Here is a 20,368-nt window from a genome sequence, read left to right as displayed (position 1 = left end):
CTTCCTGGTTGTTGCGCACTCCCCCCTACTGTTGGTCCGGGAGGCCGGAGACTGTCACATGCTTTCCTCCGACACATGTGCAGCCAGCCGGCAGCCAGCCTGGCAGCGCAGATTCTCACTGGGAGAGTGTAACGTGTGGAAGGTCGCACTATCTCCCTCCAGATCCTACCCTCGCTGTGCAGGCGCCCCGACCAAACTGTAGGGGTCGCTGTCCACAAGGCCCAGGACCCACCCATCAGCTTTCCCACCCCTAACACTGCCAATTGTGTTAGTATGAACGACCAGCCAAGCTGATAGCAACTCCGAGAGCTGGATTCGAACCCAGCGTCTCCAGCGTTGATGGCGAGCGTCTTGCCCACTACACCACCTAGCCGCCCTTAAATCAACTTTCTAATAAATATAACTCATCAGTTTCTTTTATTACTATAATGGTGTAGCCTAATCTTTATCTGCAACTGTGAAGAAAACCCAAAAAATGTTTTTTTCTTTATAAAAAATTCTAATGTTGATTTAGAATTCGAATGACACTCACATTTTCACGGCTAAACGACATCTTGTTTGAGAAATGCAGGCTTCAATCTATGTTGTTTAACAGTTGATATCTTCAGTCCCGTTTCAAAATGCGCAATATCTTCTGAGAGAATTGTTGAATAGATAGACAACATCATACTGTGACATCACAAATGTTCTAATGTTTGATTATGACATCATATTGTGACATCACAAATGTTCTAGAATGTTCTATTATGACATCATACTGTGACATCACAACGGAACATGTTTGAGTTCCATTTGAATAATATAAATAATGTTTGGTAAGGCTGTCCCCGTAGCCTGTTTTTGGGATTCGAACTTCGTCAGGGTTTTTCGAACGGACGTCGAACCTTCATTTTTAATTTAAAAAAAAGTTGACTCGTTTTTTTTTCTTCTTTTTTTAACGAAATCCTCAATTTGAATAAAGTGATTAATCTGATTAACACTTTGAGCACCACGCCGTGTTTTCCTTTTTACCCCCTTGAATGCCACGGTCCACTCCCAATGTTAACGTTAATATCGCCTAATCTATGTTTTAAATTATGGCTATGTGTCTAATCTGCCCGTCGCTTATCAAAGAATCATTTTCCAGTCAGTGTTGTCAAGGCAGATTGGTTTTTTATCGCTTCATTTCCGTTTGAGAGCATTTTGAAAAGCACCCGTTTTCAGGTGAAAAACAGCCCATTCTGTGATAATCGCCTTTTACTGGAATATTCCAGAACGTTGATATTTGTCGGCCTATTTATGAATCGTTTTCAAATAAACGCTAGATGATCAATAGTATACGTGCACGCACGCACGTTCGAGCCGCGCGCTGATAATAGCTGATTTCATTTCCTCATGGATTTTACAGTGAAACAGATAGAGCACATATATATCACAAAAAAGCTTATATCTCCTTGAAAACGAGTCTGACTATCCTAACACTGATAACATAGATTCCTTACCTGACATCAGATGGTATCCAAATGGTATATTCCAATTACTGATCACCATTCGAAAAAATCGATAAGTGTATAGATCTAACGTGTATACAGTAGAACTCATGATCCGCGGGGCTCAGAGGATCCAGAATTAACTCTGGTAACTCCGGCTGCATCAGTGGACTGGAAAATGTGGACTGGAATATTTTTTTCCCCCCATCCATTTTCATTGAGTCCATTCCAAAAGGGTGATTTACCATCTGGGAGACGATAGGGGGCGCTTTTTTCACATCTGATCGCCGGCGGCCCTTGGGTAGGCTAGGGTAGGCTTGCGTGATGCAATATGATTTCAGATCGCTAAAAAAAAAATAATAATAATTCCGAGAAATCTCGTGAGTGGCTTTCAACGTAACTATCGTAAACACGAGATTAGCCGTGAGTGGCTCTCAAAGTGTTAAATGAGAATTTTTTCTTTTATTAAATCAACTTTCCAACCCCAGACCCAGCCCAGGGAGAAGCCCCAGCCCAACTAAATCAATTAAATCAACTTTCTAATGAATATAACTCATCCGTTTCTTTTAATACTATATTGGTGTAGCCTAATCTTTATCTGCAACTGTGAAGAAAAACCCCATTGGTTTAAACAGAATGAAAAAAATTAAATAAAAAAAAATCTTTATAAAAAATTTGAATGTTGATTTAGAATTCGAATGCCAACATAACGAATGAAGGTTCGAACGTTCGAACGTTCGAACGTTTGGGCTCAGCCCTAGTGGACACTCACATTTCCACGGCTAAACGACATCTTGTTTGAGAAATGCAGGTTTCAATCCATGTTGTTTAACAGTTGATATCTTCAGTCCTGTTTCAAAATGCGCAATATCTTCTGAGAGAATTGTTGAATAGATACACAAATGTTCTAGAATGTTCTATTATGACATAAATCTGTGACATCACATGACATCATACTGTGACATCACAAATGTTCTAGAATAGGGGTGTAACGGTACGTGTATTCGTCCCGCGAATTTACGGTACGGCCGTCACGGTGCGGTACGTGCAGCCATGCGATGAATACGTGACAGCGCAAACACACCAGTCGCGCATGCAGGCACTCGCAAGGTCCGTGCGAGAACAGCGAGCGTGGCCGGGCACACAGAGTCCGACTTCAGAGCGGGCAAAAGTGCACGGAGAAAGGCACATTTACATTAGAAGAACAGCTGCAGCCTGCATCGCCAACACACACACACGCCACGCATCGCCAACACACACACACGCCGCGCGTCGCCAACACACACACACGCCACGCATCGCCAACACACACACACGCGGCGCATCGCCAACACACACACACGCGGCGCATCGCCAACACACACACACGCCGCGCATCACCAACACACACACACACACACGTCGCCAACAAACAACAACAACATTCTCCCCCGCCGGACTTACGCTGATCAAATAAAAAAAAGAAACATACTTTTTCGGACTGATCATCTGAGCTGTTCTCCAGTTGAACTGCTATTGTGTTTAAATCCCAATAATCCTCTGCCATTGTTGTGTAATTGTTCTCTAGTAATTGTTCTCTAGTAGTCTTCAGTCTCGGCTTCACGTGAAGTTAAATCCTTTCTAGAAGTGAAACTGAAACTTAGCAAGCCTATAGGTTGTTAAAGGGGCACTAGGCAATTAATTTACTCTGGATGCCTGAACACAGAATGACACCAGTATCACTGACTACCACGGCAAGCCTATAGAAAAAAAGTATCTTTCCATTTGGCTTCATAATTCACATTGCACCAGCATGCTACTGTTCTAAGCTGTGCTGCATAGTAATAGCTTTCTAAACTGGGTACTGCCATTCCTCCTTTTTCCTTTGGTAGTTGTAGTCACATATCTGATCCTTGGCCTTCCCCCCCCCCCCAAATGAATCTTGATATCTGTCTGTCCCATTCCCTGAATTGTTTTTGTGGTATTAATATAGGTAGAGACTGAAATAGGTATAGTAACCTTGGTAATATGTTCATCTTAACACTTTCAGCGCCAGCAGGGGGGGTGCACGATTTAGTGCTTGAATGCCCAGCATCCACTTCAATGTTAGTGTTAATAACGCCTAATCTATGTTTTAAATTATGGCTATGTGTCTAATCTGCCCGTCGCTTATCAATGACTCATTATCCAGTCAACATTGTCGAAGCGGGGCGGTCAGGTGGCGTAGCGGAGATTGTGTTCGTCACCAATGCTGGAGACGCTGGGTTCGCGTGTTCGAATCCAGCTCCCGGCGATGTCACCAGCTTGGCTGGCCGTTCACACTAATACAATTGGCAGTATTAGGGGGTGGGGAAATCTGCCGGGTGGGTCCTGGGCGTTGTGGACAGCGACCCCTACAGTTTGGTCGGGGCGCCTGCTCAGCGAGGGTAGGATCTGGAGAGGTAGTGCGGCCTCCCACACGTTACACTCTCCCAGTGAGAATCTGCGCGGCCAGGCTGGCTGCCGGCTGGCTGCACATGCGTCGGGAGGAAAACATGTGACAGTCTCCGGCCTCTCGGACCAACAGTAGGGGAAAGTGCACAACAACCAGGAAGGGGGTTGGGAATTGGCATAACGACTAACAGTGGGATGGAAGAAAAATCGGAAAAAGGAGGGGGGAAAAGATATAATAAAAAATAAAAAAAAACATTGTCGAAGCGGATTGTTTTTTTATCGGTTCATTTCCGTTTCATAGCATTTTGAAAAGCCCTCGTTTTCAAGGAAAATAAAAAGATTCTGTGATAAACGCCCTGTACTGGAATATTCTAGAATGTTGTCATTTTTCGGCCTATTTATGAATCGTTTTCAAATAAACGCTAGATTATCGATAGTATTATGTGTACGTATGCAAGCTGAAAATCGATTCTCTTAGATCCTGATCGCTCGCACAGCCACACACACATAGGGGAAAAGCTTATATCTCCGTGAAAACAGGTCTGATTATCCTAAGACTGGTCAAATAGATTCCTTACCTGAGATCAGATGTTATCTAAAAAGATCATTCCAATTCCTGATCGCCATTCCAAAAATCGATCGCTTTTATTGATCCAACGCTACATACTGTAAACACATATTCCACGCTGTTCTGATGGTCCACAATGACTCCGATCGGCTCGGGGTACATGCCTGAGAAGTAAAATGTGGATTCCGAATTTTTCTTTTCTCATCCATTTTCATTGAGTCCATTCCAAAAGGGTGCATTACCATCTGGGAGACGATAGGGGGCGGTTTTTTCACATCTGAGGGGCTAGTTTACCAACGGGAGACTCCGTTGATGAAATATGAATTCAGAGCGCTAATAAAAAAAATCACACGCTAATTGTCGTGGTGGGCATTCAGGGGGCGGGCTGATAACACGTGGTGGGCTCTCAAAGTGTTAATGATTTCGATCCTTGAGCTGAAATCTAGGGGCATTACTGTCCATCTTTCTAGGTCTCTTTGGTTTTCTGATTGATCTGTGTATAGTTTGCATCATATAACCCCTCCATCCCTCTTGTAATGTTCACCCCTAGGTACTTGATCCTGTCCATGTCCCATTTAATTTTGTATTTGTCTTTGATCTCTATCGTTGGCGTGTAGTTCAGTGCTAAAGTCTGTGTCTTCGTCACGTTGAGTCTATATCCTGAGTAGTATCCATATTCTGTCAGTAAATCCATCAGTGTCGGAAAGCTTGTGTCTGGTTGTCTCATATACACTATCACGTCGTCTGCGAACAGTCCCAATTTATGTTCTGTTCCCCTTATCTCCACCCCTTTGATGTCTTTGGTCTGTCTAATTAGTTGAGCCAGTGGTTCGATGAATACATCGAAGAGCGTCAGCGAAAGACAACAACCCTGTCTGGTAGCTCTCTCTAGTTTAATCCATCAAACTACCATTTACCTTAAAGGGGAACTCGAACATTTTGGGAAATTAGCTTATTTAACATCTTCCCTGGAGTTAGACAAGAAGATACATACCTTTTTTGTCTCTGTGCGTGCATTTTAGCTTTGGGAATAGACGCTCCGTTAGCATAGCTTAGCTTCATCACTGGAAGTGGGGGAGGGTTAGAGCCTTACAGTGCCTTACAGTGTATTGCAAGGTCTGACATTGACCAAACTTGATATGCATGACCTTGGTGGGCTCTAGGTCAACTCCTGAAAAGGGGGTCAATGTCAGACTTTGCAATCAAAAGTTAGGGGGCTAATAACCCTTGCCATAATTTCAGTGCGCCCCTAACTTTTGATTGCAAGGTCTGACATTGACCCCCTTTTCAGGAGTTGACCTAGAGCCCACCAAGGTCATGCATATCAAGTTTGGTCAATGTCAGACCTTGCAATACACTGTAAGGCACTGTAAGGCTCTAACCCTCCCCCACTTCCAGTGATGAAGCTAAGCTATGCTAACGGAGCGTCTATTCCCAAAGCTAAAATGCACGCACAGAGACAAAAAAGGTATGTATCTTCTTGTCTAACTCCAGGGAAGATGTTAAATAAGCTAATTTCCCAAAATGTTGGAGTTCCCCTTTAATCCTAGCCGTCGGTTCTTGATATAATGCCCTAATTGTTTTCATAGCGTTTTTGTCTAATCCAAATTTCTCCAATACTTTATATAGAAATATCCAGCTTACACTGTCGAAGGCTTTTTCTGCATCTAGGCTAACTAATACTGCACTTCCTCCTTCCTTTTGTATCTCCTCTACCACCTGCACTGTCTTCCTTATGTTATCCTGTGTCTGTCTTCCTTTTATGAATCCGGTCTGGTCTTTGTCTATAATATCTGTCATAAATGTCTCAAATCTTTTGGATATTATTGATGTATACATCTTGTAATCTACATTAAGTATGGACACAGGTCTGAAACTGCTACACAGTTCTCTATCTTTCCCTTCTTTTGGAATTGTAGTAATTATGGCCTTGTGTGGATGTGAATAATGTGTGTATTCTCTATCTAGTGTGTGCATTGCTCTCCATATGTCCATGATTCCTAATTCTGCCATTTGTATATTCATATATTTGCTAATGTTTGTCCTCCATTTCTTTGTGCTTGTCGTGTCTATGTCATAGTTCAGTACTACATTGAAATCACCTGTACAGATCAGGACCCCTTCCCCTTCCAACGCTATGATATCAAAGATTGTTTCAAATAGATATTTCTCACTGTCTGGTGGAGCATACACATTCACTAGTGTTACCATTTGACCTTCCATTTTCCCCTTGACCATTACATACCTCCCCTCTTTATCCCTTATTTCCCTGATCATTTCAAACTTCACTGTGTTCTTAATTAATATAGCTACTCCTCTTCTAAGGTTCTGTTTAAAAGAACTATAGAACAGATTTTCATACCCAAATCTCTTCAGCTTTTCGTGTTCTTGTGATATTAGATGCGTTTCTTGTAAGAAGATGACATGCGCCTCCTCTTTCTTAAGTTTCGTCATCACCTTACTCCTCTTGATCGGATTATTCATACCATTCACATTTAACAACATCATTTTTATACCCTTAACTTGTGTCATATTTCTTTTCCAATTGTTTTCCCGTTCTACCCATGTCACATAAAATTATATTTGTGGTTGTAGCCTCTGCTATCTCCGTCTGATTTACATACATATAACCATAATAAACATTAACATCAACATTAACACTTGGAACTTCCATGGCAGTTGAGGGTCTCACTCGTACCCCTCTTTCCCCCGCTGGTGGGTGGGGAGTAGTGGCTCTCCTAGTGAGAGGGCTCCCCCTAGTGGCTAAAAAGTGCGCACTATATATGTCCAACTCGTTCTGTGTGCGACCTGCTCCGAGCTCCCGGTCATAAGCTCTGCATTAGTCACTTTCATGTTCCCGTCTAATTGTATTATGTGTCACGTGTAATCCTGTGGTTCTTTCATGTCCGTCTCAATACATCTCCCGAATCCCCATGTCCCTTTTTTTTAATTTTTTTTATAACTTTCGGTATAATTATCATATGTATATCAGTCTAATGTGTCTTGAATCTTCATGTCCTTTTTTTTTTTTTATATATATAACTTAATTATAATGATCTCGTATGTACTTTACCATCTTCTCATTGCATCAGTCCTTCTCATGTATACATTAACCTGTATTGTGTGTGTATTGTACTTATCCTCCCTTGGATCACCGTGTCCCCTCTCGTCTCCTCTCTGCCCCCCTTCTCCGTGTCTTTGCGTCTTCCTTCTCAGTTGATCTGCTTTGAATCGATTACCTTTCTTCCCGACCATCCTGTTCAAGGCCTCTATAGGCACCTTGTCAAGGTGGCCATTCTGACAAACACAGTTGTAATTAAGAACATTAATTATGGGCCTATTCCATTTAGGTGTGTCACAGCTGCAATGGGTAGTAATCGTGATTTCAAAATCAATCAAAATAATGGTGTTTACGATTTTTGCCATAATGGAGCAGCGCTATGGAGCAGCGCTAGGAGAAACCTGGTCCATAATGGAGTAGCGCTAGGAGAAACCTGGTCCATAATGGAGTAGCGCTAGGAGAAACCTGGTCCATAATGGAGGAGCGCTAGGAGAAACCTGGTCCATAATGGAGCAGCGCTAGGAGAAACCTGGTCCATAATGGAGGAGTGCTAGGAGAAACCTGGTCCATAATGGAGGAGCGCTAGGAGAAACCTGGTCCATAATGGAGGAGTAGCGCTAGGAGAAACCTGGTCCATAATGGAGCAGCGCTAGGAGAAACCTGGTCTATAATGGAGCAGCGCTAGGAGAAACCTGGTCCATAATGGAGTAGAGCTAGGAGAAACCTGGTCATTCATGACCACCTCAGTCTATCTGGTTCATAGACATGAGAGAATGACAGACCTGAACCCTTTCACTACCACACTACAGAAGGTTAACCCTTTCACTACCACTTTCACTACTATCCGAGCTCCGGGAGGGTCATCAAGGAGAAGCCGCCTTTTCTCAGTCCTTGCCCCACAATGGTGGAATGAACTGCCCACCCCAGTTAGGACAGCCGAAACCCGTCCAATCTTTCGCCGTCGACTAAAGACGCACTTCTTCAACCATTATCTGAAGTCATTCAAAAAATTATATATATATAGATATATCTATATCTAACCCTAACTAACCTTACTGTCATGCACTTGTCCTAATAAACTAACCTACACTAACCCCTTGGATCACAAACAAAGTGATGAAAACATCGTTCTTCCATCTCAGAAATATAGCAAAAGTATGACCATTTATTAATCAAAACGATGCTGAGAAGCTAATTCATGCATTCATATCTAGCCGGTTAGACTACTATAATGCACTTTTCACGGGTCTCCCTAAGAAAACCACAGAGAGGCTTCAGCTAATCCAAAACTCTGCAGCCCGACTGCTAACTAGAACCAAAAGGAGAGAGCACATTAGTCCAGTCTTAGCTGCTTTACACTGGCTTCCTGTTTAGAATTGACTTTAAGGTCCTTCTCCTTACATACAAAGCTCTAAATGGACAGGGACCTAGCTACATCGCCAACACTCTAATAAATTACACGCCAGCAAGAACACTGCGATCATCAGCTGCTGGACTACTAGAGGCTCCCAGAAACAGTCAAAAGAGGATCGGTAATGCAGCCTTTATCAACTATGCCCCAAAACTATGGAACAAACTACCCCAAAATATCAGGGAAGCCAACTCACTAGACATCTTCAAAAGACAGCTTAAAACCTATTTCTTTGCTCAGGCATTTAAATGAAACATCAGGGACATCCTGACACAAATTGTACTTACCTGCACTATTCTTACCCTGCCTACTTTTATACGCTTCCTATCAAATGCATGTGTCGGTTCTATGCTAATTTTATCTCACTACCTCCTACTGTATGCACTGTAATTTTAAGAGAACTATTTTATCACACTTTTAACTTTTTTATTTAAACTTCATTTTTTTTGCGTTTATCGCTTTTTCTGGTCAAGCATGACCGACAGATGTAGGGTGAAACGGGAGAGAGAGCAGGGGAAGACATTCGGCAAATGACGGCGAGTCCGGGAATCGAACTCGGAGTCAACCAGGTCCGTGACGCAGCACGGTATTCCGCGACGCAGCGCGGTACATGGTGTGCTACTGGAGCACCCCACACTTTTTACTTCTTACTGATGCACTGCTCTGTTGTATGTTAAATACCCTGTTGTATGTCCGTTCTATTTTATAATTTTTTAACTATTTTTAAACTGAATCATTTTAAACTATTTTTATTATTTGTATATTACTGAATGAAACTGTAAACAGAGAGCTTATTGGGATGCTAGATCCTAATGTGAAACACTGTGATTTACCTTACCTTGCTACCTCTCTATCTTTTTTATGCTCACTTATGCCTGTATTTTTTACTGTTGTTTTTTTTGTATTTTATTTTTTTATTCTTTTTTTTAAATATTTTTTTTTTTTTTTTTTTTTTTACTGTTGTGAAGCACTTTGAACTGCAACTTCTGTATGAAAAGTGCTATACAAATAAAGTTATTATTATTATTAAAGTTATTACACTGTAGCACTCAACACTTTGATGAACATTGTTACTCAGCTGATAAGAGTTGTGCCCTTCCTGATGACTCGTCGTACAGAACTTGTAAGTCGCTCTCGCTAAAAGTGTCAGGCCGTCAGCTAAATGACTAAATGTAAAATGTAAATGTTAACCCTTTCACCAAAAAGAAATGAGACACAAAAGCGAACGTTTAAAGTATTTTCCTCTAAGAAAAGGTCAGCTTGTGTATTCTTTAGAATTAAAAGGAAGCCATGTCAACACCCTTCAGACCTTGGGAGCCTTGATGACCTTGGCGGCGGTGGTGGTGGTGGTGGAGGAGGAGCAGGGGGGGGGAGGGGGTGTCTCTGGACTCGGGGCGATCTCCTCCTCTGGAGCCACGTCTGTGTTCAGAGCGAAGATGCTCTCCAGGTCGATCTGGTGAAACACATCAAACGCACACATCAAACGAGTACAGGACCAGCAGGTGACTGACTCGCAAATATCTATCCGTTAACAACGACAGCAGCCAGCTAGCTCGCTTGTTGGATTATTTCATGTACATTATTAATAAGTAAAAACAAAACCATATGTTAACGTGGGGGGGGGGGGGGGCAAGCGCGCACACACACACACACACACACACACACACACCCTTTCAGACTGAACAATTAGATGTCTCCTCTTCCCACCTCTTTCCGCTAATGTGCCCATCCCCCCACGTGGACCACACCTTCCAGACTAAACGTATAACACCTGCTCCACATTTCAAAGTAAACAATTAGGTGTTTGTTATGGGAACCCGTCTCTTTCCCAGGCTTATGTGCCCATCCCCCCCATCTCCAGTGAAGCTGAGGTACTTATTTATTGTTAGATATGACTTGTTGTTGTTTATTGACCAGAATTCCACACCCATCTCTACTGTAGGTGGGGAGGTGACACTGAAGTATGTTACAGTGTATTCTCTCATTAGTCACTTCTAGTGAATGAAACAGTGAAGCTATTCCACCCTCGGACCCCTCGTTGAGAACCACCAATTCAAGATGATCGGCGCCTCATTTTATAAAGATGAAAAAAATTGCAGGTATAAAGTGATCCAGACGGCAGGTCAGGGGGTGTCGGCCGGGGTTCTGGTGTGAATGTGATTGGTTCAAATATAAACACTAAGAACTGCAACAAAACAAAAAAAAGCGCAACGGAGCTGGTACTGACAGACAGCGCTGTACCAGCCAATTAGTATCAGCCAATCAGCATAAATGGTAAATGGTGCATTTTATTTTTTTTATCTACTTTTTTCTCCCATTTTCTATTTTTCTCCCATCCCAATTTCGTATTATCCAATTCTACCCTCCCCTGTCTCGAACGTTGTTAGACTACGCCTCCCACAAGCCGGCTGCAATGTGGACGGAGCCTTGCATCACGTGTCCCCTCCGGTACACGAGGAGGCAGCCGTCGCATCTTTTCACCTGCACAGCGTGATCTCTCAGCGGCGGGGGTCTGCGCTTTGGAGGGACGCCGCCCCCGTCACTTCCTGATTCTGCTGCGCAGGCGCACCAACCGACCTGTAGGAGTCGCTGTCCACAACGTCCGATCCCCACCCATCAGCTTCCCACCCCCTAATACTGCCAATTGTCTTAGTATGAACGACCGGCCAAGCTGATAGCAATGTGGAGAGCTGGCCTCGAACCCAGCGCCTCCTGCATTGGTGGTGAGCGCCTTGCCCACTGCACCACCTAGCCGCCCTAAATGGTGCATTTATATAGCAGCTTTTATCCAAAGCGCTTTACAATTTGTTCCTAACGTGTTTACCCACTCACTCACCGAGGGCAGAGGCCACCATGCAAGGTGCCGACCTGCTCATCAGGAGCGGTCTTGCTCAAGGACACTGTGACACGCTGCCCGGGAGGAGTCGGGAATCAAACCGCCAACCTCCGGATTACCAGAGGACTGCTTCCCTAAAGCGTCAGTCTCATACCTCTTTCCCTTTGGTGTCTCCGCTCTCGATCCACTCCACCGTCACGCTGTCGTTGTCTTCATTCAGCGACGTGACCATCGCCTGGTGTATTCGTCCTGTCGTGATGGGAGATGAGGAGAGATGAGGAGAGAGATGAGAGAGAAGAGATGAGAGAGGAGAGGAGAGAGGAGAGGAGAGGAGAGAGAAAGAGGAGAGGGAGAGGAGAGAGATGAGAGGAGAGAGAGATGAGAGAGAGAGATGAGAGGAGCGATGAGGAGAGAGATGAGGATATAGAGATGAGAGGAGAGATGAGAGGAGAGAGATGAGAGAGATAGATGAGAGGAGAGAGAGATGAGAGGAGAGAGAGATGAGAGGAGAGAGAGATGAGAGGAGAGAGATGAGAGGAGAGAGAGATGAGGAGAGAGAGATGAGAGGAGAGAGAGATGAGGAGAGAAAGATGAGAGGAGAGATGAGGAGAGATGAGAGGAGAGAGAGATGAGAGGAGAGAGATGAGAGGAGAGAGAGATGAGAGAGAAGAGAGAGATGAGAGGAGAGAGAGATAGAGAGAGATGAGAGGAGAGAAAGATGAGAGGAGAGATGAGGAGAGAGATGAGATGAGAGGAGAGATGATAGGAGATGAGGAGAGAGAGATGAGGAGATAGAAATTAGAGGAGAGATGAGAGGAGAGAGATGAGAGAGAGATAGAGAGGAGAGAGATGAGAGGGATGAGAGAGAGAGATAGAGATGAGAGAGATGAGAGGAGATAGATGGAGAGATGAGAGGAGAGACATGAGAGATGAGAGGAGAGAGGAGATATGAGGAGAGAGAGATGAGAGATGAGAGGAGAGAGATGAGAGATGAGAGAGATGAGAGGAGAGACATGAGAGATGAGAGATGAGAGGAGAGGAGAGAGATGAGAGGAGAGATGAGATGAGAGGAGAGAGATGAGGAGAGAGATGAGAGGAGAGATGAGAGGAGAGATGAGAGGAGAGATGAGAGATCAGAGAGGAGTCAGCAGGGTAAGGTTGTTCCACTGTGATGTGAACTTGTGAAACCCGTTGAGCCTGTCGACACCGGGCTACACAAATAACCCTGACTAGATCTAGGAGTGAGACAGTGGTGACAGGAGAGAGCTAACAGGGGTCAGAGGGTGATGGTCTACAGGTCTCCATGCTCTGGTGAGAATAGGACAGCTTCTCCCTGGGACTCTGGACACTGACGTCAGTATCAAATGAGACATGGTGACTAAGGGCGCGGATCCACCTGCCTCATATTTCTTGGCGCAAGCGTCTTTTTTCAATGTATTCCAATGGGGACGGAGCGTATGCGGCCGCACGGCCGCCTATAAGGAAATGCGCTGCAGTCAGCTTCTTTTTTCAGCACATTTCACCTTTTTTGTGCGGCCCCACACAGCGTTTTAAAGTAACTTTCTGAACTTTACAGAGCGATGCGCTGGGCGCATATTCAGAGGCTCGCGCTGCAGCGCTCCACCCCCAGTACTACCGGCGCACTGCCAGCGTTTTTGTGAGCTAAGTGGACGCAGGCCCTAACTTCTGAATCTCAAAGGCTACGTTCACACTGCAAGCCATAAAGTGCTCAATTATGATTTATTGCTCAGATTTTGTTTGGCTGTTCACATTATTTTTAAGATGGTGGCCAATATCATATTCCAGTGTGAACTGGTCACGCTCCAATCTTTCGCCGTCGACTAAAGACGCACTTCTTCAATGATTATCTGAAATTAAAGGGGAACTATTTTATAAATGGCATTTTTCAGTGTTTAGCATTGTTTCCTAGCTATGTGGACTTATATTAATAGGATCTATGTCTCTAATTCTCATATTGGCGCATTCTTCCAATTCTCCTCACAATATTCACCCTCACTGAACTGAGTCATCTGAAAATGTGCATATCTGTGATGTCAGAGATTTCTCAGCTGCATAATAATGTGGCAGTTGATGTGGCAGTTGGCACCAGGCCACACAGTGGTTGGAGCCAAGCCTCAAAACGGCTTAAGATCTTGAGGTAGAAATGTTTTGTTTTTGAGTACTTGATTAGAAATACAAAACAATGACTTTTTTTGAAGAAAAAAAACCTTACAGAGGTGTTCCATAGACTCACAGGAATTGTGTAAAAGTGCCCAAATAGTGAAAGAAATAGTAAAATAGTTCCCCTTTAAAAAAAAAATATATATATATATATATAATATATAACTCTAACCCTAACTAACCTTACTGTCATGCACTTGTCCTAATAAACTAACCTACACTGTAGCACTCAACACTTTGATGAACATTGTTACATTGATAGAGTTGTACCCTTCCTGCTGTCTTGTTGTACAAAACTTGTAAGTCGCTTTGGATAAAAGCGTCAGCTAAATTACTAAATGTAAATGTAATTGTAAATTAACAATAAAGAAGATGGACGTAAAAGAATTGTGACAAATGTCAATCTAGAGTGACAGTCACATGACTGTTCAGACTGAGGTTGCATTGCAAAAAAATCTGACTTATATGTGATTTAGGACTACATAATGAAAGTGGCCCATATCAGAATTGAAAAGATCAGATTCCATGTGATTTGTGCTGCTCACACTGTATCTGATCTGAGTCACTATGAGCAATGAAGTCAGATTTGGGCCATTTTTGCCTGCAGTGTGAACGTAGCCCTAGACATTCTAAATGAGCCCATGACCATGAGTGTTCCCTGTTGCAGGGTTTTCTAACACACCAGCTGACAGGAAATTAACTTGGGCCCAAGCGGTTCCTTAGCAACAACATTTCATTGAAAAAGGTCTAGAGTTATGCTGGGATGGGCAATAGGCATGATCCAGAATGTCTGTGATGATGATGATGATGATGAAAGGATTTGGGTAGATTTTTCATAGAAGGTGTAGAGGTCAACACTGTCGCCTCACAGCAAGAAGGTACTGGGTTCGATTCCCGCTTGGGGACCAGGTTGCCAGGTACCCAGGTGGGGTATCTATCTATCTCCCTGGTCTTTCTGTGTGGAGTGTGCATGTTCTTCCCGTGCTCGCAAGGGTTTCCTTCCCCTCCAGAAAGAGATAAACCCAATGGAAAAACACGCAGAAACAGATCGCTAACGCTGTCGCGTCCCTGACGAAGACGGACAGGAGCACTTGGATTGGTCCCCGCCGGGCGCGGCCCACGCCGCAACCCATGTCTGCTCCCGGCTGCCCTTGGGCGGCAGGAGGACGGGATGGGTCAAGCGCCGCAGAGACTGAATTACATCGGCGACCCAAAAAAAGAGAAAGAAATGTCTGTGTTCCTATGTGTCGCCCATCACGCGTGTCTGTTCGCTGCATGACTACGTTGCAATAAAGACTTCAAATCCAGTTTAATCTTAATCTAAATCAGGGAGGGTTAGGATGAAAGAACAGTCTCTTTTTACTTCTTCTGACCTGTATATCACAAGTGTTAACATTCTCTACTGACTCACAATGATGATGATAACAAAGGCTATACAATGAAATCTGTATTTTTTATTATTTTCTTTCAGCACAGTCTGCACAGACCAATCGGGTGTCATCTCACGTTCCCCGTCTGAAAACCCTGCTGTCTGGTCTTTACAATACGGAGGTTCAGTAGACTTAACTTTTGGATCGTTGTCGTTGAGTAATCATATGAAGGTATCCCTTCAGTAATCTTAAACTCGCCGGACATCATCTACTGTCTTCCAGGTTTTACTGAGTATGTTTTAGCACGGTCACTCTCAGGAATTATAATTATACTTTACTTCCAAAAAATTTCAATAAAAAGGCATGACTTGACTGACGGTGATCAACGACTGAATCAATCAATCAAAGCTGTCGGTTCTAACCCCAGCGCGGACAATGCGCCTTTCAAGTGTAAATAGATTAACCGGCGTTCACTTTTGTCTGTTCATCACAAACAGTGTAACGCCTAAACAAGTTAAGATGCTGCATATCGCTGCTGTTGACACTAATACCGTGTGATGTGATTTATTTTACGTGGCAAGGGGGCGGGACAAGAAGGTAATTTCCCTACTGCACAGTGGGAACTGACTGATCTCCTTCTTCCCTACCGCCCCACCCGTTCCCTCCGGTCCTCCTCCACTGCCTCCCTCACTGTCCCGACATCCAAACTCAAAAACTTTGGTGATCGGGCCTTCTCTCGCACTGCACCCCGACTCTGGAACTCCCTCCCTCAGTCCATCAGAGACTCCCCTACTCTCCACCTTCAAAGCTCGCCTCAAAACCCACCTGTTCTCCCTTGCCTTCAACCCCCCCCCCCCCCCCCCCCCCCTCCAACCTGATTGATGTCTGTCTCCTGCCGCTCTGTCTTTTTGTGCTATCTCATGCTGTCTTCCCTGTTCCCCCCATGGTCTCATGTTCCTTTTGTTTTTGTTTCTTTGTTGTGTCTTTGTTTTTGTTTCTTTGTTTTTGTTTCTTTGTTTTTACTTTGCACCGACTACCGTCAGCGACTTCGGGTCATTGAGAAGCGCTATATAAATTAAATTAATAATTATTATTATTATTATTTCTGACCCTACTGAATAGTGTGGGTGGTAGGGTTAGTAGATTCTGTCAGATTGTGTAGCTCCTGAGGGTAATAATAATAATAATAATAATGCAGGACCTGCTCAGAGGTCTTTAATTGGCATGCAATTATCCTCAACACACACACACACACACCGGAACACACACGCATGCATTGTCTCTGTAGGATGCGATTCGTCTCTGCGATTAACCCATCCCGTCGTCCTTCCCCCCCAAGGGCAGCCGGGAGCAGACAGGCGTCAACGTGAGCCGCGCCAGGGGACCAATCCAAGTGCTCCTGTCCGTCTTCGTCAAGGACACCACAGCGTTAGCGATCTGTTGTTGTGCATGTTTTTCCATTGGGTTTATCTTATCGGGGGGGGAAACCCTTGCGAGCACGGGGAGAACATGCAAACTCCACACAGAAAGGCCTGGGAGATACCCCCACCTGGGTAACTGGCATCATGGAAACCTGGTCCCCAAGCGGGAATCAAACCCTGGACCTTCTTGCTGTGAGGCGACAGTGTTAACCACTACACCACCGTAGATTCTGTCCGATTGTGTAGCTCCTGAGGGTACTAGGGTTAGTAGCTTCTGTCAGATTGTGTCGCTCCTGAGGGTAGTAGGGTTAGTAGCTTCTGTCAGATTGTGTCGCTCCTGAGGGTAGTAGGGTTAGTAGATTCTGTCAGATTGTGTAGCTCCTGAAGGTAGTAGGGCTAGTAGCTTCTGTCAGATTGTGTCGCTCCTGAGGGTAGTAGGGTTAGTAGATTCTGTCAGATTGTGTCGCTCCTGAGGGTAGTAGGGTTAGTAGCTTCTGTCAGATTGTGTCGCTCCTGAAGGTAGTAGAGTTAGTAGCTTCTGTCAGATTGTGTCGCTCCTGAGGTATAGGGTTAGTAGCTTCTGTCAGATTGTGTCGCTCTTGAAGACTTGAGGGAACATCAGACATGGCCACTGATAAAGCAACACCTGACAGCCACACAGGTGGATCCACAGAATTAGGATCTATACGTCATGTTGTCTACTTGATTGACAGCATGGTAGAAATAGGCCCATTGGAGATCATATAGCAGGGTAAATACGGGCGTAACATTAATTATGGTTCTATTCCCTTCAGGCGTGCCAGAGGCAGAGCCAAAGGCCCTGCCATCATAGGCTGTCTGAGTCACACTGGAACAGCTGTGACACACCTAAATGGAACAGGCCCATAACATAAGTAACATTATTAATCACACCTGTGTTTACCCTGAGATGACATTTCCTTCTAGTTCCTTCTTCCAACATGGCTGCCTGTAACCACTGGTAAGTGGTAACCACTTTTTTTTTTAAATCCTGTGCAGTTACAATACACTCCATACCAGTAGGTAAAACACCGGTAAAGCATATGATTACTGTTCCACTGCGACTTAAGATAACAACGTGTTACATTTTTGTTGATATATACTGTATTTCTCATACATCAACACATAGCAACCCATGTTTTGCACATAGCAACCTGAACCAACCCAACCGTCATCCTCCAATCGTTCCAACCGTTTTCACTCCGACACGGAGGAAAATGCACATAATAGTATTAAGCAGAGGGTTTTTTTATATAGGGAAATGAATTAGCAGATTATCCAACAGAGCATCCAGCAGCAACAAAGATGATGATGTATAGCTTTGCTAGCTAGCAACAACAGCCAGCGCCTCAATGATTGTCTGTCCTCCTCATCTAGAGACACCTCTAGTCCTCTGTCCACCTACCATCGCTCCGCTTGATCTCCACGTAAATGCCGATGAGTATCCTTCCAAAGATCGCGGCCATCCCTCATGTGTGTTGTTGGGTGGGTGTGTGTGTGTGTAACTGTGTATGTGTGTGTGTGTGTGATATGAAGGCTCCAACCAGTCATCCAAGTTGCGCTCTGCACAAACCGGGAGGAGGTCAGTCACAGTGAGAGGGATAGAGGAAGGGAAGTGCGCCTGCGCAGGAGACTCACCCTACGCCCCGTCAGAGCATCCTCCATCCTCCAGCCAATCAGCTGTGCTTCCCCCAGCTCTCTCTCTGTCACTGTGCATCTACTCAAGCTGTCTGCAGGATATATAGCCCATGATTGTGCTGTAATAGATATATACATGTATAATATTCCATGACTATTAGTAGATTGATTGATTGACATTTTTATTAACAGATTGCAGAATGGGTACAATACAGTACAGCTCAATATACACACAATTGTTAAGGGGATGCAGACCAGAGAAAGACTTTCGTCTTGTTTACATCAGGGTCCCCCATTTTCAATTCATCATACTAGAGTAGAATAAGTAGAATCAACAACAGCAGTCCTACTGGGGGTCAACAGCACACTTGAATAATAAACTATATTCTATTATTTATTTATTCATTCATTCATCATAATAATCACAACTACCTACCTCAAACTATAGTCTACGCATACGCTCTGTATGGTAGCATGTACATTTATATATTACTGCATATATATATTATGCATAATTTATAACCCTTCTATATACCTACTTATACATGTGCATATAACCCTTCTACAGTATATACTTACTTATACACATGCGCATATAATCCTTCTATATACCTACTTATACACCTGCATTTAACCCATATAACTCTGTAGCATGTACAATAATGCTGTATATACCATATATATATATATATATATATATATATATATATATATATATATATATATATATATATATATATATATATATATATATATATATATATATATATATATATATATATATATATTTATACTTACCGTATATATATTATTATTATTATTATTATTATTATTATTATTATTATTATTATTATTATTATTATTATTATTATTATTATTATTATTATTATTATCATTATTATTATTATTATTATTATTATTATTATTAGTGTGGGTGAACCACACTATTGTAATCTATACTATTTATTTATTATTTATTCCGCCGATTTTCGTCCGCTAACACGTGTAAGGTATCAAAACGACCGGCTTGGTCCAACTTGAGTTGCTATTACTTTTTGGCAAGTTTCACCGCACCGTTTGGCTACAAAATCGACTTTAAACAGGACATTTTGGTCCATAAGGAATGAATGGCAGAACATTCTAGAACATTTGTGCTGTCACAGTATGATGTCATAATAGTACATTCTAGATATAGATATAGTATCTATCTACAGACATGTAAAAAGGAGTATAGCAGGTATGTACAGACAGATGTGGATATATATATATATATTTATACTTACTGTATATATATATATCCACATCTGTCTGTACATACCTGCATATACTCCTTTTTGCATGTCTGTAGATAGATACTATATCTATATCTGTACATATCCCTTACATTAGGTTTACTTTATTTGTTCAAGGGGGACAGCGTACATTAATAAAACATTTAAAAAACGTAAATGCACCCAATTTTAGCCAAAAGGCTCATTTCCATTGGCAGTCCCCCTGCCAGAAGGTACAGGTTAAAATCCTGTGTGAAAAAGGGTTAGCAATACAAACAGAATAAAATCAAGATAAATAATAAAAACACAAACAAAAGCACATATATAGTCTTACTAGTTACACTGCTGGCCAGTATGACTTACTACCATAGTGTCTTTATACCCGATCACTGTACTTAATACTACAACTCTGTACATACATCTGATTAGCACTATTACTCAGTAGTACTAATTTATATATCTTATACCCAGTTGAATCACCTGTACATTGTATATTACTATTGCACTTTACTGTTACATTTGCACTCTGATGGGATGCCAAACTTTTTTTTCCATTGTACTGTACTTGCTGTATGATTACAATACATTTTAATCTAATAATGATTGTTAGCCACGCTATATGTGTATTTGCAACATCACTTTGATCCTGGCAAAACGGAGACACTTGCACGACAAACCAGTGTGTTTTTCCTGTTGTGTTTTTATTGCAGTA

General features: G+C 42.9%; 1 protein-coding gene across 1 annotated transcript in view; it reads right to left on the bottom strand.

The window, feature by feature from the left end:
- Positions 1 to 18,245, bottom strand: part of LOC311236396 (kinesin-like protein KIF2A) — a 58,180-nt gene extending 39,935 nt beyond the window's left edge. Inside the window, exons 1-3 of the mRNA XM_084324068.1 lie at positions 18,153 to 18,245; positions 11,912 to 12,006; positions 10,231 to 10,374 (exon numbers count right to left, since the gene is read on the bottom strand). Of these exons, the coding sequence (XP_084180194.1) occupies positions 10,231 to 10,374; positions 11,912 to 12,006; positions 18,153 to 18,213 (300 nt within the window). The 5' untranslated portion in view covers positions 18,214 to 18,245. The remainder of the gene's footprint in view (positions 1 to 10,230; positions 10,375 to 11,911; positions 12,007 to 18,152) is intronic.
- Positions 18,246 to 20,368: the final 2,123 nt, after the last annotated feature.

The sequence above is a fragment of the Notolepis coatsorum genome, assembly GCF_963971535.1.
Source record: "Notolepis coatsorum genome assembly, chromosome: 11".
Lineage (NCBI taxonomy): Eukaryota > Metazoa > Chordata > Actinopteri > Aulopiformes > Paralepididae > Notolepis > Notolepis coatsorum.
Note: the sequence above shows the minus strand (reverse complement) of the source record. Positions and strands in the feature narration are given on the sequence as shown.